This window comes from Scylla paramamosain, chromosome 1 (assembly GCF_035594125.1).
Source record: "Scylla paramamosain isolate STU-SP2022 chromosome 1, ASM3559412v1, whole genome shotgun sequence".
In the NCBI taxonomy this organism is placed as follows: Eukaryota; Metazoa; Arthropoda; class Malacostraca; order Decapoda; family Portunidae; genus Scylla; species Scylla paramamosain.
In genome coordinates, this window is record NC_087151.1 from 17,491,423 (window position 1) to 17,518,799 (window position 27,377).

General features: G+C 39.1%; 1 protein-coding gene across 5 annotated transcripts in view; it reads left to right on the forward strand.

Moving 5' to 3' along the window:
* Nucleotides 1-3,743, forward strand: part of LOC135101636 (vacuolar protein sorting-associated protein 52 homolog) — a 241,875-nt gene extending 238,132 nt beyond the window's left edge. For all 5 annotated transcript variants that reach the window (XM_064005942.1, XM_064005905.1, XM_064005933.1 and 2 more), the window contains one exon: nucleotides 2,155-3,743. In XM_064005942.1, the coding sequence (XP_063862012.1) occupies nucleotides 2,155-2,420 (266 nt within the window). In that variant the 3' untranslated portion in view covers nucleotides 2,421-3,743. The remainder of the gene's footprint in view (nucleotides 1-2,154) is intronic.
* Nucleotides 3,744-27,377: the final 23,634 nt, after the last annotated feature.

Sequence of the window (27,377 nt, forward strand, 5' to 3'; positions counted from 1 at the left end):
ATAAGAGATTGTTGTCCTGCTTGTGAGAAGCTTTTTGTGACTGTTTTTGAACTCAGATATGTGGTGCATCCCCACACCATCAATGAATCTGAATGCCATCAAATGGGCATATGAAAATGTGTGTGACAATGAGTTGCAGCATGCCCATGAAGCTCAGGTAATGGCTACTAATGCTTTATTCAAGAAGATAAGGAGTCTTTCTGCAGTCCTTAAGACAGGCACCTGGAGATGTATGACAACCTTTGCATGGTTCTATCATAGAGATGTTATGCTGATATCTTTTCTCTATGACTTATTGTGATGGTCCCAATGGTTGTTCATTGACTAAGTTTTTCTGGTGTGGTGTACACTCTGTTCTTGAGTTAGCCCCTCTGGGCATCCTTTGAAGGGGAGATTGGGACCTTCTTCTGGTTCTCCTTCCTCTTTTTAGCTTGTTGTTTTCACTATCATTGTGAGAACAATGGACTGTTTAAGGTAAGTTGATGTTTGTTATTTATTTGGAGAGCAACAGTTGATGTGGTCTATCAAGTATTTTTCCCCAACATGAACACTTTCTTCTCACACATAGGTCTTTTAAACAGGATGTCCAGTATGACAGGTTTTCACCATTCTATTTATATGTTTTACACAAAATTTTGCACAGTGGTAGGGCATGGCATTTATGACACTCCTATACCTTTTTTATTTTTTTTGAAATATTAAGACCCCTTTTCAAAATCTTAAAACAAAAATATTTTGTATTTTTCATATGATATTGTGCCACACATGTAGCTACACTATTGATCTTTAACTGAGCCTATTTGAAATTTTATTATCATTAAATTTGAGAAAAATTTTTCTTGCAACTTTCAGTTTTGGCAAATTTTGACTGTTCATGAGGATTTTTTTCAGATATATAATAGTTAATTTAAAATTATAAATGCATATATTCATAAATTTTAATCTATTCTAATTATCTTGAAGGTTTAGTGGGAATCTATGAAGAAATGCCCGAGTTTTAGGTATTTATATTAGCAAAAATGTTGTCTTGAGATACAGGCCTCTAAATATTTGCATTACTCATCATTCTTTTTTTTTTAGCCATCACTACACTTTATTATTACATTGCCTGTGTTGCTACATAATTCCTTCATATTTGCATCTTAGAAAAATACTTTGAAAAATTATAATTTTTACTTAAGTGGCTCTTAATTCCTACCACCCACCCTTCTGTGGCATGGTATTATCTCATCAAACCCTAGGTGTTTCAGAGTTGCCATGCTTCTCATTATTGCCAGGTTTCCCTCAAGAGGCACCACTCTCATATTCAACTTTGTATGCCTGGACATCCTCAGAAATGAAGGAAATAGGACGAGATAGTCATGTGATGCTTCCAAGGGAGTGATACATGTTCTCTCTCAACTAAGGCTGGCAAGCCATGGAGACTGAGGGGGAGGCAGTGAGCTGAGAGCACCATTCATTCATGTTCACCCAAGAAATTTTTAAAAATATGCCTTTTTTCATTTTTTTTTTCTGGAAAAAAGACACATGCTACTGACTTTAGCAAAAGCACGTGGGTGAGTACAGGACCTTCAAATGGGACTTAAATGGAAAGTATTGCATATTTCTCCATAAACTAGTGTGAAATAATAAAGAATATGTATGCCTACCATATGTATTTTTTTCACAGTAGGTCATATTTTTGTGGGTCTCCCAATTGGGCATCCCCCTTAAGTCTTTATATTATATTACATTATTCTCTACAAACACTTAGAGTCACCTTTTGAGAAGTAACAGCCATTTTCCAGCAGAAAAAGTCACCACCACAAATGGCAAAATTTATCCAAAACTTAAAAATTTCTAATTTGTAAGTAAAAAATCACTTGCTTTCATATGTATTTGAACTTCAAACCTACCTTCCAACTTTTTTTATGTAATTTGTGGATTAACTTAATCACTATGTAAAGAGAATCCAGTCCTGTAACATTGCAGTTGAGGCACTTTAAATCATCTTGATAAGGTTTGCTTATTTCAGTAGTGCAGTGTATGTAGGTGTGTGTGGGTGTGTGTGCATGCATACATGTATGTTAGAAGCAAAAAGAATAGTTGTTCATGTTAAATCAGGTATTTTCAGTTGTGTTTAGATAAGAAGAAAACATTTTTATGTCATTTCAGAGAAAGTTGTTCCTCTTGTGAGGTCTTTTTCATCAACCTGGAAGAAGTCTGTGGAGCGGCTAAACAATGAAGTTATGCAGTGCTTCACCAACTTTCGAACGGGCACTGTAGTATTGCAGCGTGCCCTTGAGACTCTCATCACTGCCCACCACACTTTCAATCGAACCCTGGCCCATTCAGCCTTCCATCACCTGAACATCAAGGCAGATATTGTAAACTCTCACCACTTAATAGTGGAAGCTAAAAAATACAAGCCAACTTTTTAGGAAAAAGCATGAGACATGTATAGTGCTGCCAAAAATACATTAGATATGTTGGCATATTTGGGATGAGATTAATGTAATGTCATAGGTATGGTTGTGGTACACATAGAAGTATTCAACTGCATAAATGTGGACTTTCTCTGTGTGGTTAAAGAGCCAGGCATTTGAACATCCTATCTGATCACTCTTAGCAGGCAATTTGTTATTTTTTTGTGAAGAATATATGCTAGACCCCCTGTATAGGCAACCATTTTGTTACATGATCCTTTGCACATAGCTGGAAATACAGTCTACCTTGACTTATGAGTGCCCCAACTTAGGAGTTTTTTGAGATATGAGGTGTCATTTAGGCAATTTTTTTTGCTTTGAGTTGTGAGCCAAAATCTGAGATATGAGCAAGATTCTGATATGCTGCCACTAATTGGCACAGCAAGCACCACAACAATTACCCAGCATTCCTTGTCTCACTCATTCACTTCTTGTGTTTTTGTACAACATTTGTTATTTGTAAATACATTTTTCTTACAGTAAATGCTTGATATAACAAACATGTGGGGAGAGAAGAAGAGAGAGAGATAAATTGTGGCTGTGTGACAGCCAGTGAATGACCTTGACAATGGCCAATGGTACAGCTCTCTCTCTCTCTCTCTCTCTCTCTCTCTCTCTCTCTCTCTCTCTCTCTCTCTCTCTCTCTCTCTCTCTCTCTCTCTCTCTCTCTCTCTCTCTCTCTCTCTCTCTCTCTCTCTCTCTCTCTCAGATAAGTTAACACACACAGAGAGAGAGAGAGAGAGAGAAAGGGGGAAGGCATTGCATCACTAGCTGTCACAGTTACAATTGATCTTTTTAAACATGCAGTTGACTGTGTGTCAGCCAATTCTCCCACATTTAAAGAACTAGGATGTTAGTAAAATAAAGCAAGCATTTGATAATTTTGAAATATGCCGTAATTTTTTAGGTTTAGTGAAATAAAACGAGTGTTTGATGGCCTTCAAGGGATCATTATACCAGAAATTCAGTAAACAGGGGTCTGTTGTATTGATACTGTATTTAAAAACATTTAAGAAAAAATTTAAGTGTTTTTGGAGGGATGAAATGGATTAATGGCATTTCAATTAATTTCAATGGGGAAAACTGATTTGACATATGAGCAAATTGAGTTACGAGCTCTGTCATGGAACAAATTAGACTCCTAAGTCAAGGTACCACTGTGTTATGTTTGTAAACCTGTAATAATGATTAGGATAGTGGTTTATAGAAAGAAAGGTGTATGTGCAATAGACTTGCTGACAGTCCAAAGTGTTATACAGTACAGGTTTTTAATTCCAATTTAGAAGTGTTTTACATTCCTTTAAAATTACTCATTAATTTCTTTCATAAGCCAAATATGTATGTATGTCATCTTTCCTTACTTATATTCCTTTCTTTTCTTGTTTTTCTTGTCTTCTTTAAATGATAGTTATGATGATTTGAGTGGAAAAAATATGTTATGAAGTAGAGGATAATGATGTTCTCTGGCACAAGTAACTAGTTTTCTCCATCTCTCATAATTGCACTAGAGGAAAGAGATGGTCATCTTTCATCATTTCCATATCATGATCTAAGAGGAAATGGCTGGAAGATGAAGAGAAAGGTCTTGATACAATGATATCTTGATGAGCCAGCAGGAGAGTCAGGGTTGGCTTCTGCTCTTTGCATTTTCTTTTCACTTCTTTCTTCTTCCCTCTGGAGCTTACTTGCTGCCCACACTGCTAAGCATCTACGACTTTTCTTTTTACATGTAAAGAAGACTGGCCAAGCATAGCAGAATATAATTTCAGAATCCCTTTAAATACTGCTTCAAAAAGACAACATTAATAAACTGTGCACTGAAAGCCATTTCACTCTTAAGGATGTCTTGACTTGACTCATTTAGAAGAGTTCATGTAGTATGAAATTGAAAGGGCAGAATGTTATAAAGCCTAAGAGGGTTAAAAGAATGAAGATACAACTTAACTTTCACATCAGTAAGATGAACAGAATAAGAATGAGAAGAAACAGAGTCTTGTCCTGCAAAATTGTGGGAAAAAAGGCAGGCAGTGGTAAAAGAGAACAAATGCAGCATTGCAATCAATGGTGTGTGAGAAATTGAAGATAGCAGAGGAGAGTCAATAAATAAAAAAAACTTCTACTCACCTCTGCTTAAATAAAATAATAATTCATTAGCAGTCCCTTACACATGTGAAACATACACTGTACATTTACTCTCTATCTCTCGTATGCTTCACTTCCTGGAGTATACCCCAAGAGGGTGGCTAAGGTAAAAGAGCTTCCATCTCTCCCAGTCCATACATTCTCTTCTTGCTTGTTCAAACACTTCACCTCTACTAACATCTCTCTCACATGTTTATTCTTTTAGCCTATCTTCTCTTTACATCCATAGAAACATTTCTCCTTTTCATGACTTGCGAGTGATCTTATAGTAGCAAACACCAGTCTTGTGTCACACATCATCAAAGATACAATGAATGCTGACACTGGTGACCTGCTTAATACTGGAAATTGTTGCTATGGGCGTGAATGAGGAGGAAAGACGCATCTGATATGCCAATAAATCAATTTGTCCCAGTCCATTTTTTATGCTTGCTTGGAGGCCTGAGTAAAATGTGCTCTCTGAACAGCATGTGCTGCTGTGACACAAGATTGGTGTTCACTGACTGTATGACATGCCCAACTTTCACAATCGATTCATCTTATACCATGTTTACCTAACATTTCCCAAACACTTGAAATCACTCACCTCTGTTCTCTCTCCTCCTATAACCACTTCACATTTTTCCTACAGCTTACACATTTATGTCCAAGTTCAAAATTTTTATTGCCACAGTTCAATACAAAGAATCAACATGACATTTTACTGGTTGGTAGGCATGGTCCACTGACCCAAGGTTCCCTGGTGGACAGGATATCAATCTCTGTTTCTAAGTATACTAGAGGTGAAATCTCTCACTTTATCACTCACACACACACACACATGCACACTCACACACCAAGTTTTTGGAAGATAAGGACATTCTCAAAACTTGTCAATTTGGCTTTAGAAAAGGGAGATCTTGTGTCACTAATTTATTATGCTATTATTCAAGAGTAATTGATATCATACAGGAGGGAGATGGTTGGGCAGACTGTATTTATCTAGATTTAAGAAAAGCTTTTGATAAAGTGCCGCATAATAGACTGCTGTGGAAGCTGGAAAAGATAGGTGGTGTAAATGGAAAAATGCTGAAATGGATGGACGATTTCCTTAAAAACAAAGAGATGCGAACAGTAATTACGGACCAGACATCAGTGTGGAGCCCAGTATTAAGTGGGGTCCTCCAAGGGTCATTGTTGGCACCAATAATGTTTGTGGTGCACATAAATGATATGGTGGAGAATGTATCCAGCCATGTGAGTCTTTTTGCTGACGATGCAAAACTTATGAGAAGAATGAAGGGAACTGAAGATTGTGAAGAATTACAAAGAGATATAGACAAAGTGTGGGAGTGGAGCAACAGATGGCAAATGAAATTTAACTCTGGTAAGTGTAAAAAGATGGAATTTGGAAAAAGTAACAGAAGATGTAGCTATAACTATAAGATGGGAAATGAAACAATAAATAAGACAACAAGAGAAAAGATCTGGGAGTGATTTTCTCAGAGAATTTATCACCAGAAAAACATATTAACAAGATAACAGGTGAAACTCTCAGCCTACTAAGAAACATAAGAGTTGCCTTTGCTTATCTGGATATAGAAATGATGAGGAAAATAATCACCACAATGATATGTCCAAGATTAGAATATGCAGCAGTAATTTGGTCACCACATGAAAAAAAAAGCACATAAGAAAGTTGGAAGGAATACAGAGAGCAGCAACAAAGATGATAACAGAATTGCAAGATTTGTCATATGAGGAGCGACTAGCTAGAATGCAACTCCCAACCTTGGAAAAGAGACGAGAGGGAGGTGACTTGATTGCATTGTACAGACTGCTGAGTGGGATGGAAAAACTAGATAGGGAACATCTCTTATAATGAATGAAAGAGAAACAAGAGGACATGGAAGAAAACTAAAAGTAACCACCTGCAGAAGGGACATAAAGAAGTTTAGCTTCCCTCATAGAAGCATAGAGGGAAGTGGTGTGTGCTACAAATATTCATGACTTTAAGGAAAAGTTGGATAAAAACAGTTATGGAGACAGGACAGTACAAGCTTATGTTACAACTAGGTAAACACACACACACACACACACACACACGCAGGATTGTCAGGATTCGCCCAAGACCAAGACTGGAATATGCAGCGGTGGTGTGGTCTCCTCATACAAAGAGGAATATTATAAAATTAGAAAGAGTACAAAGAGCAGTCTCTAAGATGGTTTCAGAGTTGAGTAAATCAACCTATTAAGAGAGATTAAGAATATTGGATTTAATAAACATCTATAGAATGATAAATGGTATGGAAAATGTGGACAAATAAGGTTTTATAAATTTAGACGCAGAGAGTACAAGGGGACACAATAAGAAATTGAAGAAAGTTAATTGTAGAAGAGACATTAAGAAGTATAGTTTTCCTCACAGAAGTGTGAACAAATGAGAAGACATAAATGCCGAAACTGTCAGTGCTTTTAAGACCAAACTGGAAAACTAGATAGATACAGAGACGGGATACTATGAGATTATTCCCATCCTGTAAACCACAACTACGTAAATACAACAAGGTAAATACACACACACACACACATTGTGTAACTAAGCACGTACAGATGGCTGGCTCCAGACTTGATGAACCGGCCCTCCTGCCTTTATATGATTTATGGTTTTCTTTAACATAGACAGGGTGCTGGTAATTAATATATATATATATATATATATATATATATATATATATATATATATATATATATATATATATATATATATATATATATATATATATATATATATATATATATATATATATATATATATATATATATATATATATATATATATATTATTTTTTATTTTTTTCCAGGTTGGAAGTTTCACAATTGTGGTCAGACACAAAAAATATTGTTTCTATACAATATGATATGATGAGCTGGACAATGTAGATTACCATTTTATTATTTCTAATGTTGTATACAGTGTTAACAATTCTAAATAAATGGTGATATGAATAACAATTAAGGTTTCCATAAATACATAACAAAAGAAAATATTTATGAATAAAAGCAAATCTTAATAATTTCAGAGTTGAGTATATATGGCTTATAGAATTAAATTCCCTCATATTGAAAATGCATCTTAAAATTTCATTTTGTGCTACTGATATTTTGTTGAGAAATGAATGCCATGTACAACCCCAGACTAAAACACAATACATCAGGTGAGGTTAAAGTTTATGGTCAGTAGGGCTTCACTGGTGAGGTGGCATCTAACTCTATACAGACCTACACATAATTTAGCCAATTTGATTTATAGTAGATTGTTTCAGCACTTTAAAACTGAAATCATTATAACCAGAAGCTGTTGGTTTTAATGCTTTCAAGTATTGTTCTGTTTCATCTTTATTTGCTGGTGGTAAATGTAATAAGGTATCCTGAAATCACATACCTCCACTTTTTTCCATTGAAATGCCATAACTTTACTTTTCTCAAAATTTGCTTTCAGCTTCTATCTTAAACACATGTTATAAAATTGGTCCACTACCTTCTGAAGTTCCTTTTCTTTTCAGCTGGTAAGACAGTGTCATCTTCAAACAGATGATGTTACTACAACCCATTCTGTTCCATTCTCCATTTTTGTTTCAGCCTTGCACCAATATACTTTATCTTTCATCTCTCTCACACAGCCATTCATAAAAAATACTAAACAATATATTAGATATATTAAACAACATTCCTGTTCCTGTGATAAAACACTCTCTAAGCTCTTGCTCCACTCTCACACATGCACTTGCATCCCTATAAAAAGCATAGATAAGTCTCTGTGTAGAGTGAGAGTTTGTGAGGGGGTTAAGTATTGTTCAAATGACACAGAACTCCCAACATTGAAAGCTGCTTTAAAAAGAGATGAGATATGAAAGTTTCATTTGACATTTCTAATAAAAAGTAGCTCAAGAATGTTTGTTTTAGGAGAGAGACATTTGGATGTCACTAAAGGAAGGGAACAGTTGCCTGGAAGACTATAGAGCATATTGATGAAGGAATGAGTTTTCAAGATATTGAACAGCACAAGATTTGTTCTGGCCATTAGAAATTTATAGAAAGATCTGAAGCTGGGTGACTTGTAAATGTTTCTTTTCCTGCTAAACTGATTGTGTAGTAAATAATGTGAGATGTAGGGAAGTGAAATCATCATCAAAGTCACAAAATTAAATTAGAGTGCAGACACTTGCACTTGAAAGACTGCCATGCTGCTGTGTCCTGTATGCCCACAGCCCCTGGAACCAGTTGAGACCCTTGGCACACCATCACACCTCCTTGAATATTGCGAAATTCCTTCGGCAAACTGTTTTCATCACATAGCGGTGAATGTTTCGGCTGACATTCTTTTCCATAAATTGTTCAAGAATTTCTTCCTTCTCTTGACTGGAATGTGCTGAAAGATTGATCTGGGGGAACAAAGGAGCTCTGCAGCAGTGGAATTCTTGACTGTAAATCTTATCTTTGAGTGGGCAATCAGAGACCATCTACATCCCCAGAGTGCAGCTCACATCCTGATTCCACTTCCACGCTGCCTTCTTGTCCTCCTCTTCACTACAGTCACTGAATTCACTGGCAAATCTGTTAACCAGCCTGAAATCCACCTCCTGCCCTGGTGATCTCTGGCTTTTTTTTTGCTGTATTCTCATCACTGACACCACTGTACTCACCATCTTCACTCAAGCTGGACTCCTGGCCATCTGAGGGATACTCAGTGGGACTCAAGTGGGCCTCACTCTCAGTGTCACTGTCATCCTGTCAAAATACTTACACCAGCACTTTCACCTCCCCTACAAGACTAATGATGGCACAAGCAGCTCACAAAACACAAGAGGCTCACAATATAACACTCATTCAGCTGTTACCGTCCCCCACAAGAGTAATGATGGAGCAAGCAGCCTGGCCTTACAAGACAATCCTCAATCAGCTGTTCAGACTAATGACAAAACACATGGAGCCAAAGCCATCCTCTTGTATGTCAGCCCAACACACCACTCACTCTGTTGTTAAGGTTAAGAGTGGCACTACCTCCCTCAGTGCATCTCTCATAGGCACAAGCATGATAGATGTAAAAACAGCTGAGATGTAGCCTCAGTGCCTCCCTCATAGGCACAACTATAATAGATTTTGAAATAGCTGAGATATAGCCTCAGTGCCTCCCTCATAGGCACAACTATGATAGATTTGGAAACAGATGAGATGTAGCCTCAGTGCTCCCTCTTAGGCACAAATATAATAAGTTTGGAAACAACTGAGACAGCTTCAGTGTCTCCCTCATACGCTAACTATAATAAATTTTGGAAACAACTGAGACTTGAACTCAGTGACTTACTGGTTAAATGAATTAGAAGGGCATGAGAGTGAGCATCCTGAGTTTCTTCAGCGAGATAAAAACCTTATGAATGTAGACATATTATGTAGCTTACTAACACTACAGTTAAAAGCAAATATAAGGCAAAGTGTAGGCAGATAGCAGACAGAGAGCAGAAGACAGCAGGTTAGTGTGCAAAGGTGTTGCACACTTTGATAGTGGAACCATGAAGACAGGCAGCTCACTGATCACTTTCTACTTCATCTTGGTTGTAATACCCCCATCATCTCCCCATGTGTTTGAATAACCTGTGGGTGCTGTATAAATAATACCGAAGTTGGTAAATATTGCATCATCTCAGAAGAATAACCCTCCTAAATATTTCAAAGGTCAAATTCATATTGTATGTTTAACATAAGTGAATTATTCAACAGTGGAGGTTGATTACCACACAATAAATTTGTTTGGGGATCAACATTAATGCCCCATTTGACTAGGTGAGAAAGCAGTATCAATAACTCCAAAAATGAATTATTAAAAGCAACCCCAGGAAGAACTTATGTTCCTGCAACTAAATTTTTCCACATTCCTTGATCAATTTCACTAATGGAATGATAGATCCCAATGTTGTATAGTGAGGGAGAGGAGAGAAGGAATTAAATGTTATGGAGACAAGCTGGCAAGCCAGACAGGCTAGAGGGACACCATGTGTTGGCATGCTGTGGGGAGACAAAGCATCCCCCTCTGCCCTTGTGATGCCACTTCTCACACCTCTGTGTTACAGGTAAATACCTTGAATTTACAGTTGAGAATATTGTATGATTATATGTGTGTATTAGGGAAAACAGTGACAATAGTTTGGGGGTGAAATTAAGTTTGTTAAGGGGATTATAAATGAAGTATAAGATATGTGATGTGCCACAGAGAGATAAAGTATCCCTCTCTGCCCTTGTGACACCACTTCTCACACCTCTCTTGGTGTTACAGGATGTAATGATAAGTTAAATACCTTCTGTAAGTCATGTTAAGTGGGAGTGTCAAGGGAAGTAAAGCCTGGTAAGGGTAGTATACATTGTGGTTGGTGTGGAAAGGTAATACGTGTCTGAGACCTGGTTATTTGCCCGAGGAACATAAGATGATGAACATAGTAGTGCTGTGTTTTTGAATGAGGGATGGTCTGTCAACCACCTCACTGAAGAAGTTGTGGCATTTGGCAGAGGGGAGGGGGAAAGATTTCCCAACCAAATGGATTGTTGTATCTTACATGTAGGTTGTGAAAGATAGTCTGTGAACTACCTCATTTAAACTTCTGGCCTAGGGGAATAATTCTAAATTGAGTTCTAGGAGACAGGAATACCTATCATGTTGGGGGGAAAATTTCCCAAATGGATTATATTTTGTATTGGGCATGTAGGTTGTGAGAGACAGTCTGTTGACAACCTCACCTAAATTTCTGGCTTGGAGGAGGCAGTAGGCACCTGCCAAAATGATAATTACTCCCAGTGAGTTCTAAAGCACTGGATCAGGGGGTGCTGTGAACTTATCATTAAACCCAGTTGTAACCTCATTGAACGTTTCCCTTTGTGTCTCACAACACAAGGGGGCAGTCACAGCCTGCCCTCTAAAGACAATTCTCTTCCTCCACACAAAACAACGAGCACCTAATAACACACACACACACCCTTCAAACAAAATTTCAAAATTATCATGCCAACTCCTACACCAGCCTCAGAGTCCCCATCTGGGGAGGGGACCACAAATGTCCCCAGGTCAGACTGCCCTTCTGATGATGACCCTAAGTGTCTTGACACCCCCTCAACTTTTTCTTCATTAACTTCCGCAACATTCGTGGTCTGAGATCAAATTTTCAATCTGTAGAACACCACCTCTCTTCTTTTAAACCTCATCTTCTTTTCCTCACTGAAACTCAGGTGTCTGAGACAACTAACAGTAGCCCCTTTTCTGTTCTCTCCTACTTTCTCTATCCTCATTTTCGATCCAAAGCTGGATGTTGTATTTATGTGCGCAACAACTTAACCTGCTCTCGTGCCCACGCTCTTGAATCTTCCGAGTTTTCCACCATCTGGCTATGACTACAGAGTCACTCTCAAACTAAATTTATCTGTGCTGTATACCTCTCACCTAACTCCTCTGACTATAAGAAATTCTTTGACTACTTAACTTTCAAAGTGGAGCACATTCTGACTCTCTTCCCTTTTGCAGAAATCTCCATTCTTGGAGACTTCAATGTTCACCACCAACTTTGGCTTTTCTCTCCCCTCACTGATCATCCTGGTAAACTAGCCTTCAACTTTGCCATCCTCCATGACCTAGAGCAATTGGTGCAACACCCTCCTCATATTCCTGACCATCTTGGAGATACGCCCAACATTCTTGACCTTTTTCTGACCTCTAATCTTTCTGCTTATGCTGTCACCCTCTCTTCTCTGTTGGGCTCCTATCACAAACTCATATCAGTATCTTGTCCTATCGCTCCAATCCCTCCTCAGGATCCCCCTAAGCTGAGGTGCCTCTGGTGTTTTGCCTCTGCTAGTTGGGGTGACCTGAGGAGCTATTTTGCTGATTTTCCTTGGAATGACTACTGCTTCCATGTCAGAGACCCATCTTTGTGTGCTGAACACATAACAGAGGTGATAGCTTCTGGCATGGAGGCATACATTCCTCACTTTTTTCTCAACCTAAACCTTCCAAACCTTGGTTTAACACAGCTTGTTCTTGTGCTATACATGATAGAGAGGTGGCCCACAAAAGGTACTTAAGCCTTCCATCACCAGAATCTCATGCACTATATATTTCTGCCCAGAACCATGCCAAGTCTCTTCTCCAACTAGCCAAAAACTCCTTCATTAATAGAAAATGTCAAAATCTTTCAAGATCTAACTCCACTCATGACTTCTGGTATCTAGCCAAAAATATCTCCAATAACTTTGCTTCTTCTTCTTTCCCTCCTTTATTTCAACCAGATGGCACCACTGCTACCATATCTATTTCTAAAGCTGAACTCTTCGCTCAAACCTTTGCTAAAAACTCTACCTTGGATGATTCTGGGCTTGTTCCTCCCTCTCCTCCACCTTCTGACTACTTCATGTTACCTATTAAAATTCTTTGCAATGATGTTTTCCATGCCCTAACTGGCCTAAACCCTCGGAAGGCTTATGGACCTGATGGGGTCCAAAACTGTGCTTCCATGTTTGTACCTTGCCTCTTTCAGCTCTGTCTGTCAACATCTACCCTTCCTTACTGCTGGAAGTTTGCCTACATTCAGCCTGTTCCTAAATCCATTCTAATCCTTCAAACTACCATCCTATTGTTTCAATTTCCTGCCTATCTAAAGTTTTTAATCTATCCTCAACAGGAAGATTTTTAAACATCTATCACTCCACAACCTTCTATCTGATTGCCAGTATGGGTTACGTCAAGGCCGCTCTACTGGTGATCTTCTGGCTTTCCTTACTGAGTCTTGGTCATCCTCTTTTAGAGATTTTGGTAAAACTTTTGCTGTTGCCTTGGACATATCAAAAGCTTTTGATAGAGTCTGGCACAAAGCTTTGATTTCCAAGCCAGCATCCTATGGCTTCTATCATTCTCTCTGTAACTTCATCTCAAGTTTCCTTTCTGACCGTTCTATTGCTGCTGTGGTAGACAGTCACTGTTCTTTTCCTAAATCTATTAACAATGGTGTTCCTCAGGGTTCTGTCCTGTCACCCAGTCTCTTATTATTCATCAATGACCTTCTAAATCAAACTTCTTGTCCTATCCACTCCTACACTGATGATACCACCCTGCACTTTTCCACTTCTTTCCATACACGTCCAACCCTTTAGGAAGTAAACATTTCACACAGGGAAGCCACAGAATGCCTGACTTCTGATCTCTCTAAAATTTCTGATTGGAGTAGAGCAAACTTGGTATTATTCAATGCCTCAAAACTCAATTCCTCCATCTATCAACTCAACACAACCTTTCAGGCAATTATCCCCTCTTTTTCAATGACACTCAACTGTCCCCCTCTTCTACACTGAACATCCTTGGTCTGTTTTTTTACTTATAATCTGAACTGGAAACTTCACATCTCATCTCTAGCTAAAACAGCTTCTATGAAGTTAGGCATTCTGAGACATCACCAGTTTTTTCTCAACCCCACAGCTGCTAACTCTGTACAAGGGCCTTATCCGTCCATGAATGGAGTATGCTTCACATGTCTGGAGGGGTTCCACTCATACTGCTCTTCTAGACAGGGTGGAATCAAAAGCTTTTCATCTCATCAACACCTCTCCTCTAACTGACTGTCTTTGGCTTCTCTCTCATTGCCGCAATGTTACATCTCTAGCTGTCTTCTACTGCTATTTTCATGCTAACTGCTCTTCTGATTTTGTTAACTTCATGTTTTCCCTCCTGCTGCGGCCTCACAGTACAAGACTTTCTTCTTTCTCACGCCCCTATTCTGTCCACCTCTCTAATGCAAGAGTTAACCAGTATTCTCAATCATTCATCCTTTTCTCTAGTAAACTCTGGAACTCCCTGCCTGCTTCTGTATTTCCACCTTCCTATGACTTGAATTCCTTCAAGAGGGAGGTTTCAAGACACTTATCCTTTAATTTTTGACTACCGCTTTGGACCCTTTCCTGGGACTGGCATCTCAGTGGGCTTTTTTTTTTGCTGGATTTTTGTTGCCCTTGGCCAGTGTCCCTCCTACATAAAAAAAAAAAAAATCTAAATTGAGTTCAAGGAGGCAGGAGTACTTGTCACGTTGGGAGGAAAGATTTCCCAAATGGATTATTGTATCCTGCATGTAGGTTGTGGACTACCTTACTTAAACTTCTGGTCTGAGGGGATAATTCTAAATTGGGTATTAGGAGGTTGGAGTACCTGTCATTTTGGGGGAAAGTGTGTGGTGAAATCTGCATGTTAAGTTTCTCTGGTCTTGTTCCTTTAAGCTCCCATGGAATATATAGTGAATCAACTACTGTGAAAAATGGTGGAACATTAACTAAATAAATTTTGTTTGCTTTGTGAGCCCAAGTGAGCTGTCCTTCTTTTCTCCCAGTTACATCCACCCCTTTTGTTAAAACAAACTATGCCTATGAATTTAATATTCTGAAGAGACAACAGTGCCTGCAAGTAAAAATCAGAGTAACACTACCATATTTTTTTTAATGTTCAGACATGTTATCAAGTGACCAAGGTAAATATTTTCAAGGTAAATTAAAGCAATATAATTGAACCTATTTATTAAAGAAGATTAAAAAAGGTATAGCAATAAAAGTAAAAAAACGGGAGAGGCACCACATGGTCGTGAGCAATACTTAGAGATTTCCTAGTGTTTTTCACATCTTGACTATAGTTATGTCAAAGTATACTGTGGTTTCCCATGTGTTTTTCATGTGTTTTATGTGTTTATTTTGTGCCTGATTAAAATGTGTGAAACAGTAATTTCTGTGGTCCCTTGCATGCAGTGACCCTGTGTTTTATTATCTATTGTATTATGTCAAGATATTTTCCTGATTTATCTCATGTGATAAAAATATTTTATGTTGTGTGTGTTCATACATGTGTTTAATGATGGAGAGTGAGCATTACTGCATTACCTGATGGACCAGGCTATGTGTGACTTTAAATGAGTTCTCCACATTGTTGCGACCACAAATCCTGCCCCTCTCACAGCATCCTTTATCTTGGCTCACTTCCCCAAGCCACCACCTACATAACTTGGGGCAGAACTCAACTGCAAGTTACAAGGTTTCACCCCTCTCACAGCTGCCTTTATCTCAGCTAGCTCCCCTGAGCTACCTCCTACATAGCTCAGTGCAGGGTTTAAATAGGTACTTACAGAGGCTTTCTGGCCTACTGTAGTGAGGTACATAACTGAGGTCATCAGCCTGTTTCACTTTCTACAGGCAAGGATTCATCACAACTGCCAAATCACTCCAAATGTTGGGAAAGAATCAACAGCCACATTCTACGAAGGAACAATTACAACAAAGGACATGCACTTAAGAAGTTGAGGTATAATACCTCGTTGGACAAACCACCCTTGACAATGGACTGCCCACTACCCAACAAAGTATTATATCCTCCTGCAAATTAATGTCATTTGCAGCCTCCTGGACAGTAGGTCTTGACAGGGCCTGAGGAGGGAGTAAAGTTTCACTACACAGCAACGTACCTATAATCCTATGCGTCCATTTTTAAAAGAGCCTTAGATCTCAGTAACATTTAATGGCACAACAAATACACAAATAAACTGCCCACACCAGCAGATGAGGGTCTACTGACCGCTCACAAACACACCAAATACTTGACAGTACCATCAAGTGGTGGTAAACTAGATATTAACTCATGAGGTACAACAAAGGTAGGCTCTCAGAGGCACCTAGTTCTTTCTTATCATCAGCAGGGGCTTACTGCTTCACTAGACAAATAATAATATATAACCCTAATCGCCCTCTAAGCTTATAACTCACAAATTCTCCAAGCCTTGCCCTGCCTTGCAACACACATCTACCTCTCTCATCAACTGGCCAATGACTGAGGGACACCATTCCAGCCATACATATCTCACAGGGTGGGGGAAAGTCACATGATTGACTGACTGATATAGGTTATGGCAGAAAGTCACATGACAAAGGAGAGGGGGGTTACAGGGACAGGATAGGGAAGATGATGACAAACCATGCCTGGCCCGGCATACACTCAGTACAAGCAGCGGGCTACAGAGACTGATACTTTCTTAAAATCATTGCGAGTGTATTATAGGGGCTGAATGCACTTCGATCACTCTATAAGCAAGAGAAACTATTCAATTGAATATTGGGTAGGACTCAATATGAAAGGAAGACAGGAAATAAGTAAAATTTATTTTTTGAAGAAAGACTATGTGCCGAGAAACTTTCAGTAAACTCCTGGAGTGAGCGGCAGGCAACCATCGTACATTACTCATCTCCACTTTGTACCCACCGAACACTCTCTCTCTCTCTCTCTCTCTCCTTACTTCCCCACTTATGCCCCACATAACAATATTAATTGAAACAATGTGAAGTTAAATGTTTAGTGTAGGGTTTAATGATTTGCTTGAATCTATTTACTTGAGTTGACCTTAAGACTGGAATAAGTTATGAAGTGAAGTTATTGCTTTTGCTTGCATGTGTAGTTAGAATATTCATTTACTGGTTAATAAATAATTATAGAACTTTTAGAGATTTCTTTATGGCATACCCCATTCAAACACATGGCCTAACCACTCAGTAATTTGACTTGAGGAATGAGAGTGAAGTAGCAGTACTTGGTGAGTAGAAAGACTTGGCAGCTCTAACATAATTCATAAATAGTGAGAAGCTGGGTTACAACATCTAGTGTTAGGTGTGGGGTATGCCATGAACTGGTATAGGCAAGAGAATAGTAGTGGAAAGTGCATGTCTAGATAACGGAAATATTTGTAACATTTGTAAAAGCAACATGACAGTTATAGCACATGCTGTGCCTGCTACATCCGGAAAGACACCTCCCTTATAACCCCAACTGTTTTTCTGTCATATTATTAGCGCATCACACGCTAAATGATTCAGACTGTGTACAGTGTTTGAAATACTTTTGTGCTGCTTATCTTAGCCTTCCCTGCTCTGTGATTTAATTTATTTTATTTATTTATTTTTTTTATTTATTTATTTATTTTTTTTTTTTTTATCTTATTTATTTATTTTTTTTTTTTTGTGTGTGTGTGATTTAGATTCACAAACTCAGTTAAATTGGGATGATACAAGCAAACTTGAGTTAGCCAAACAGTATTGTCTGAATAGTGCTCAAGTGTCACTGGAAAATGCCATCTTAAACAAAGGCTTGAATTATGATGATGTTAAGGAAGAGTTTCTCAAACTCCGTCCTGATGATGTTAATAAAAACTCTGGACAAAGTCCTGAGTAGTGCAGAGAGTAAACCAGGAGAGATGGTTAGAGAATTATATGTCAGACTAGATACAGCATATGTTGGATTGTCACATCTAAAAGTTGCTTTTAAGCCACTAAATAAAAATTACTTTTCTACCAGATTGCTAAGCAGTTTTCCTCCTTCTTTTGAATACACACTGCAGGAAGATGAGCTCAAGGAGCCATAAAAAATATTAAGCACAGGTTGTGCATGGGCTAACACTCACCCTCAGGCTAAATTGACTGATGCATATATATTTAGAGAAAGGAGAGGAGGTCCATCAGTCACTGTTGCTGCTGTAGAAGCCAACCCTCCTCAACATTCATATAAACCTCAAAAATTCAGTCCCCCCTCCCCTCCAAAGAAGTTCATGGTCCATAAGAGGGAAATGCCAGCACCATCTGTACCATCTTGCACAGCTAATATGAGAATTGTTGATTGTTACAAATGCAGCCACTTGGGCCACATAGCTAGAAACTGTAGGCTGACACAAGGATTATCTCATCAACCAATTGCATCATTGTTGCGCCCATCTCTTCCATGGCATATCGACTAAGCAGCGAGTCCAGTGCCAACTGAAGGAAAAGGTTTTGTTGAGATAGATATTGGGCATAGTGTAGAGAAACAGTTTTGCTTAATAATCTTGAAGGAAGTTACTCTCCCTACTCCCATGGTGTTAGGATTAAATTTTATGTTCAGAAAAATAGTGGTAATAAGGCCAGTATGTACCCAAGAAGGTGATAAGGCATTACAGTTAACTTTTGGTTGGACTAAAGTAGGAATAGCTCAAGTTCTGGATGGATGTATAGGTGATTTTCCTGCATGACTAGTCGAGGAGACTCCCAAGGAGTCATGGCTCCTGGAATGATGTGATATATTGAGCTTGAAACTGGTGCAAATTGTAATGAAGGTGTTTTCCTTCCTATCAATGCCAACAAGGGTATTCCTTTACCCAGGAATAGTGAGTTGTGAACAGGATCAGAAGGATAATAAAAATAAATTAATTATTCCTTATGCTAATCCTAGTACTGAGTATTTACAGATTAAAACAGAGATCATTGTTGGTTATTTCAGTTCAGGTGAATTCATGGTACCAAATTCCCAGATTCCAGTGTAACACAAAGTTTGAGCAGTCAAGAAAACAAAGCCTCAGCAGATGCTAAAATTCAGAAACTATTAACCCTAGTAGATTCACAGTTCCCTGAAGATAGTAGAGAAAATGAAGCACTTAAAAATTTGGTGCAAAAGTATCCCACACTGTTTGCGTGAAAGGGAGAACTTCTCACCACCATGCCACATTGCCATACTATCAGACAAAAAACAGAAAAACCTTTCTACTCTAAATCCTATTCTATTCCCCTAAAATTTAATCAACAAACAGAACAATTACAGGAACTTCACATACAAGGCTTGATATGGACAAATCACTAAGCCTATAATTCCCCTCTTGTCCCAGGAGCCAAAAAAAATATAGGGGTAAGATTATGCTTGGATTTTTGTAAACTGAGTGCTGAGATCATAGATGATAAACATCCTTTGACTAACATACAGATTATCATGCAACAGCTTAGGTCCTTTTGGTCTCCTGTAATGATTAAACAAATGAGGTCGTCAACCTGTTTTATCCACCTACTGATAAGGGAGCACTACAACTGTAAAATAGCTTCAGCTTGCTGAGAAAGAATTGCAGTGCCATGTGCTAGGGGAGCACAGCTAGGAGAAAGGACACACAAGTATGAGGTTTATAATATTCTGTGAGCTACCTCCCACCTAAGACAGAACCACCCATGGTCACAAAAATATTATATCCTACTGTTGGCAAGTGGTCTATTTACAGTGTCCCAGAGAATGGGCAAGAGGGAAGAGAGGAAACAACCACTAGCCAACAAAATATCTCTATATCCTCTGCCTCCAAAGCTCTCAGCAGAGCTTTGAGAACCAGTCACATTTAACAGTACCAACCACCAAACAGCCAACAGACAAAGGAGATGCCAGCCAACTGCTCCCAGATATGCCAGGAAACCAGGCCAGTGCTGAGAAGTCACTGTTAAAAAATATCTCTTCAAATTAGAGAGGCATGACAACCACAGGCAGGCTTCTGGAGATGCCAATCCTACCTATATTGGCAGGAGCGTACTGCCTTGAATACTTAAATAATATCCAATCAAACAAAAGTCTTCTAACATATATATTCTCCCCTGAGTCTCCTTGCCTTTTTCCACCTCTGTTGATATGTGTCTTTACTCTGACCAAACTGGACACCAACTGACAAAGGAGGTAGCTACATACCCAGACGCTGCAGTTATCAGAGACAAAGGGGAAGGGTGTGGAATGGGAAAGAGATGGTAAGGGGGAAACAATGAGGCCCACACACAATCTGGCTCACTCACTAAGCCTGCTCTCCCTCAAAGCAAAACATTTATGTTTTAAAAATTCTAGAAGCTTTATTTTGGAAGCTGGGCCAAAACAAATTACACAGTGGGAGAAAACATCTCTTCTTCTACATACCCATGCAATCTCAACTCTCAAGAAGAAAGGGCGGTGAGGTAAATTAAATGGGAAGGTTAACTTTAAATTTATACAGAAAGTTACGATAGCTGACACATGGTTCTTACACATAAGGGACACGTCCATGTCTCGTGCTCCCCTTCTCTCTCTCTCTCTCTTTCTCTCTCTCTCTTGCTCTCTCTATTGGTTTCATTATGTTATTTCTTTGTTCATTATATTCTCTCACACTAGCTCGCTACACATAATATATATATATATATATATATATATATATATATATATATATATATATATATATATATATATATATATATATATATATATATATATATATATATATATATATATATATATATATATATATATATATATATATATATATATATATATATTGTTACTGTACATAAAGCGCATGTACCTCACGTCATTATTCCTCGGCATTTATAAGTGAAATGTTCAATAGTTTTCTGTTTGCATGAAAACGTGTAATATGTGTAAGTATCAGTATTCAATGCTATATTAAGCACCGAAGCCAATGCTCACTTGTTGGTAGTGTGGGGCTAACCTGCTGGTCGCCTGTGGGCATCACTCACGGCCAAGTCGCGCTCAGACAAAGACGGGCAGGATGGTGACCGAGGTAAATACTTTAATTTTGTAGTAAAAACTGATTGTCATAGTGCCAAGTCAATTGCATGTATTGTTAATGAATATTGTAATATGTTGAAAATGTTTAATATCCATGTATAATGTTATTTTGTAATTGAGACCGAGAACTTGTTCGCAGTTCTTACGGTCATGCCTACCTCATCAATAAACGTGTCAGGGAGAACTGCCTTTCTTCAACCCTACGATGATGGGTGTGATCAGTAAAACAGATCACCTGAGAGCCAATTGATGCACAGCCGGTGCGGCTACAGTAAGAACTCAACCTACAAGCAAGAAATTGGCTCCATGTGAAACCGTAGCAAGAGTGAGTCACAGGACGCGGGGACACTGATGTAAGCCTATAGGTTGACCTCTGAGGCCCTGGGGTCAGCTCTACCCTTGACGACAACCACTCCCTTCTACCCACTGTGCCTCGCCACCATTTTGTAGAACCCATGGTCACAGGCAAGAAAGTATAATAGTATGTATGTGCACTGAATTGAGTAGCCTAAGTGAAAATTACCCACAATTAGCTAGTATTAGAGTGGTAATTTTAATTGCTCTTTCAGTGTCTCAGTATTGACACAATTAAGTTGTTAGATATGTCTGATACTGAGGAAATTAATGCCATAGATGGCCTTAGGGAAGGTGAGGGTGAGCAAGTGGACAAGGATCAAACTTGTAGTGAAGAAGTTAGTGTCAGGGAGCGAGTGCTGACCGACAAAAGAAGAGAATATCAAGTCAGTGTAACCAAGGGAAGAGCAGAGTCCTGTAAGCATAAATGGAGCAGTGTTACCAGCTAAATTAAGAAAGGACTAAAAATTGTAATAAGCCCCTTTGAATTAGAGCCCATGTCAAGTGAAGTAATAGAGGCTATTTCATCAGTATTATGTGGAATACACAAAACTGGTGGAACTAGAGCCAGAAAAGTCAGAGGAGCTAAATGAAGAGCTGGAACACAATCAACGAGTTCACCATGAAATATTAGAAAGTATAGAATGTAAAAGAAAAGAGTTAAAGAATGACAAAGGATCAATTTGTTCTAGCAAACGGTCTAGGCATTCTAGAGTCTCATCTACATCATCACGTTCATCAGCACAAAGAAAGCAAGAAGCAGCAGCAAAGGTAGCCAGACTTAGAAAGGAAATGGAATATCATGATAGTTTAGAAGAGGCAGAAGTTAGGTTAGCTAAGACAAAGGAAGAGGCAGAAGTTAGGTTAGCTAAGACCAAAGCAGAGGCAGAAGTTATGTTAGCTAGAGACCAGGCAATGTTTGCAAAGAAAAAGAAAGAGAGAGATTTAGCACTTGCTAGTGCAGAACTTAATGCTCTTAGCTTAGTTGAAGAAGAAGTAAAAATGCTTCCAGGTATTGATGAAAGTGTAGAGAAGCAAAGTTATCTTCAACAATACATAGAGTCACAAAATGAAATGAAAGCACAAGCAATTGCAAATCAACAAAGTGACAATGCCATGCCTCACAAATATGTTACATTACATGACCCACAGGAACCTTCTTCTTGCAATAGAGATAATGAATCGATGACAAATGAAGTAGATGGACAAATATTTAGTGAACCTCAGACAATAAATCTCAACCCTACAGCTCAAAGTCTTGTACCAAGCTCTCGTAGACACACTCATAATGTCAACATGCCTAATAATGTGAGACAGAATCATCAATCCTTTTCCCATCCTGGGGGAACCTTTGCAATCAATATACCTGATCCCAAGTGGAGCCTCCCTCCAATAGAGCCTAACATTTTTGATGGAGAACCCATGGAATTTTCAAGTTGGTTGAAAACTTTGAAACTTATGTAGAGTCTAAAACTTCTATTGGTAGAGAGAGACTTGCCTACTTAGACAGGTATACAACTGGTGAGGCAAAGGATGCCATTAAAATGTTAATGCACTTTAACTCTGATGCTGACTAAGTGCACACAAAGAAAATTCTTAGGGATAGATTTGGAAACAAAAGCATCATAGCTGATGCTTACACAAAAAAGTTAATGAATTGGCTACCAATCTCTCAGCATAATGGTCCAGCATTAACAGCATTCTCAGATTTTTTGAAGTGCTGTTTAGCTGCAATGAAACACACTTCTCATTTGTCATTTCTGAATGACCCTAGAGAGCAGAGAAAGGTGCTAGCAAAACTCCCTGAACATATTGTTCATGACTGGAGAAAGCAAGTAATGATATATCTTGATACGAACAGCAATAACAACACTCCTAGTAGTGATGAAGAGCACCACCCACCCTTTGAAATGTTATGTAAATTTGTTCAGAAGGAAGCAAAAGGAGCAAGCAATCCTTTTGTTTCCTGGGATTCAGTAAATAGGGAAGTAAATGATTGGATCAAAACTCAAACAAAGGCAACCAATTGGAAACCAAGGGGATCAAACATCATGACTAAGAATAGAGGGAGTAGAACTTTCATGGCTAAAGCAACTGAGGAAAAACCAATGTGGTCATTCCAAAGTAAAGTAAATGTACAAGCCAACAAACAGTATCCCAAGGACCAGGAAAGGAAAGGATGATTCTGTCACTATTGTACAAAGGATCATGATTTAGATGATTGCAAGGAATTTGCCAAACTTTATGGTAATACTAGGTACAAATTTGCTAAAGAAAAATGGTTATGTACAGGGTGCCTAAAAATGGGTCACAAAGGAAAGGATTGCAGAAGAAGGAAAGTTTGTAAAGTATGTCAGAGATACCATCCCACAGCTCTTCACAATGATGATATGACAAGAACTGAGAGCCAAAGGGTGCCAGCACAAGCAACTCAGCCTAAAGATGATAAACCCACAGTAGTAGCAAATAAGGTCAAAGTTACAGAATCAGTGACACATGACATGCACACCATGATAGTTCCTGTATGGTTACATCATGTTAGTAATGAAGAGAATAAAGTTTTAGTGTATGCCCTGCTGGATGAGCAGTCTGATGCTTCATTCATCAAGGAAAGCACTCTGAATAAATTGGGAGTTAGCAGACCATCAGTGTCACTCAATATCCACACAATAAGTGGAAAACAAATCACTGATTCTATCAAAATTCATGGACTTAAAGTAAGAAGTTATAATGAAGAAGTATTCAACAGAAAACATTTCAGCTGGACGGAGTCAGATACCAAGGCCCGAGACTGCTTGTGACTGGCCCCACTTAAAGGCAATCTCTGAAAAACTAATGAAATATGACCCAAACGTTGACATAGGACTCCTCATTGGTCTTGATTGTGCAGAAGCCATTATGGCAGAAGAGCAAATAGCAGGTGATAGCAAGAAGCATCCCTATGCTCGTAGGACAGAGCTAGGTTGGGGGATCATTGGTAGAATCTCACCCCATTCAAGTCCATTGGAGGATACAGTGGTAGTCTACAGAACAGTGACACAAGAAGTAGAAATCAATGAAGAAAAGAGGTTAATTTCTTAGTGGTTCCTACTAAAACCAAAGAGATGATTAATCCTTCTCAAGTGAGAGATATGTTTGAACTTGACTTCAGTGATAGAAAGTCAGCTGACACTCCATTATCATATGGAGATAAAAGGTTTATAAATAAGATGAAAGAAGGAGTACATCAGCTGAAGGATGGCCATTATGAGTTGCCCCTTCCTCTTAAAGATGATAACGTCAAGCTTCCAAATAACAAACTATTAGCAGAGCAGAGACTCAAGAAGTTAAGAGCTAAACTTGAGAAGGATAATCAACACAAAGGTGATTACAAAGTGTTCATGGATGATATGATTACCAAAGGTTATGCAGAGGTTGTACCGACAAAGGATTTAGTCAGGAATGATGGTAAGGCCTGGTACATTCCACAACATGGAGTCTATCATCCGAGAAAGCCAAGGAAGTTGAGAGTTGTCTTTGACTGTAGTGCAAACTACAGGAACCAGTCATTAAAAAGTCACCTCTTACAAGGCCCAGACCTTACCAACAAACTTATTGGAGTATTGTGTAGGTTTAAGCAAGAAAGCATTGCACTTGTATGTGATATAGAAGCAATGTACCATCAAGTGAAGGTCAACCCAGAACACAGATACATGTTAAGATTCCTTTGGTGGGAAAATGCTGACCTTAATAATGAGATAGCTGAATACAGGATGACAGCTCACCTGTTTGGAGCTACATCATCTCCAAGTGTAGCCAACTTTGCACTTAAGAAAGCTGCAGATGACTACGGGTGTGGATCTGATGCAGCCAAGTTTGTAAAAAACATCTTTTATGTTGATGATGGTTTGAAGTCAGTAGTTACAATGGATGAAGCTGTCACTCTTATTCAGCAGAGCAAAGAATTATGTTACAAGGGAGGTTTTAACCTTTATAAGTTCTTGTCAAACAACAAAGATGTATTAGCTGCAATTTCTCCTCATGAGAGAGCAGATGGAATTAAAAGTTTGGATTTTAGTAAGAATGAAGACACACTGCCTATAGAAAGAACTTTGGGAGTTGAGTGATGCATAGAATCTGACACATTTCAATTTAGAATAAAGCTGAAAGACAAGCCACTCACCAGGAGAGGCATTCTGTCAACAGTGAGCTCTATATGTGATCCATTAGGTCTAGTGTCACCTCTCATACTGACTGGAAAGCAAATTTCACAAGAATTATGTAAGAATGCAGTTCAATGGGATAATGAGGTGCCAGACTATGTCAAACCTAAATGGATAAAGTATCTCCTGATCATGATGGCCTAGTAAGAAAGGTTAAGGTCCTGGTGTCAGACTGTAATCTCGACAACCAGGGAAGACGCACAAAGGCAAACAGGACCATCATAGAGAGGCCAATACATAGTCTAGTATTGCTGTTAGAAGGTAATGCATAATAATAGACCAGAGCATCCCCGCCAAGGAGCCAGTGTAACAAAACATATTATGTGCTAATCCTAGATTTAAGGTACATACTAATGTTAATTTAAGGTAAATTGTTACACAATTTAGGGGAGCCATGTTACTGTACGTAAAGCGCATGTACCTCACATCATTATTCCTCGGCATTTATAAGTGAAATGTTCAATAGTTTTCTATTTGCATGAAAACGTGTAATATGTGTAAGTATCAGTATTCAATGCTATATTAAGCACCGAAGCCAATGCTCACTTGTTGGTAGTGTGGGGTTAACCTGCTGGTCGCCTGCGGGCATCACTCACGGCCAAGTCGCGCTCAAAGACAGGCAGGATGGTGACCGAGGTAAATACTTTAATTTTGTAGTAAAAACTGATTGTCATAGTGCCAAGTCAATTGCATGTATTGTTAATGAATATTGTAGTATGTTGAAAGTGTTTAATATCCGTGTATAATGTTATTTTGTAAGAAATTGAGACCAAGAACTTGTTTGCAGTTCTTACGGTCATGCCTACCTCATCAATAAACGTGTCAGGGAGAACTGCCTTTCCTCGACCCTATGATGATGGGTGTGATCAGTAAAACAGATCACCTGAGAGCCAATTGATGCCCAGCCGGTGCAGCTATATATATATATATATATATATATATATATATATATATAAGCTGGGGCTTACGTCCTCGTCTTCCCCGCCATAGCCCCAGGAGTAGCAGCCCGGACCATGCTAATGCCACAGCCGGTCCACGTGGACAACAGATGGTTGCTTTCATCCCCGGCGAATCCGATACGTGATGTCAGAGAGGACTGCTTCCATTGTATATGGCCCCTCCCAGGGGCTCTGGAACTTCGGCAAGAGCCCTCTCTTCCAGCGGGGGTTATACAGCCACACTCAGTCACCCACAGCGTACCTCACATTCCTCATGCGGCGGTCATACGTCTCTTTCATGGCCTGGCCCACCACCTTGAGCTTGCCTCAAGCCCGTTGATGCACCTCTACCAAATGTTCCTGCAGTGGAGCTGCATACCCAAGCTCATGTCAGGAGGCCGTCCTGTGGCCAGGTCCACCGGCAGCCTGAGCTCACGGCCAAACATGAGACAGGCTGGTGTGAAGTCTGTCACCTCATGCACAGCGGACCTATACGCCATCAGCATAGCGGGCAGTTTGACGTCCCAGTCTCCTTGGTCTTCCTTGCAATACGTGGCCAGCTGTTGTGCAAGGGTCCAATTAAATCACTCCACCATCCCATCAGACTGTGGGTGGAGGGGCGTCGTCTGGGTCTTGTGCGCTCCTAACAGCTCGCAACATTCATGGAACACTTGGGACTCAAACTCACGAACTTGATCAGAGTGCAATTCCATGGGCACGCTGAAACGGGTAAAGAACTCGTTCACTAGAACACCCGCCACTGTCTCGGCCTCGTGGTTAGGGAGTGCACATGCCTCGGGCCATTTGGTGAAATAATCCATCACCACACAGATGTACTGGTTGCCCCATGGCG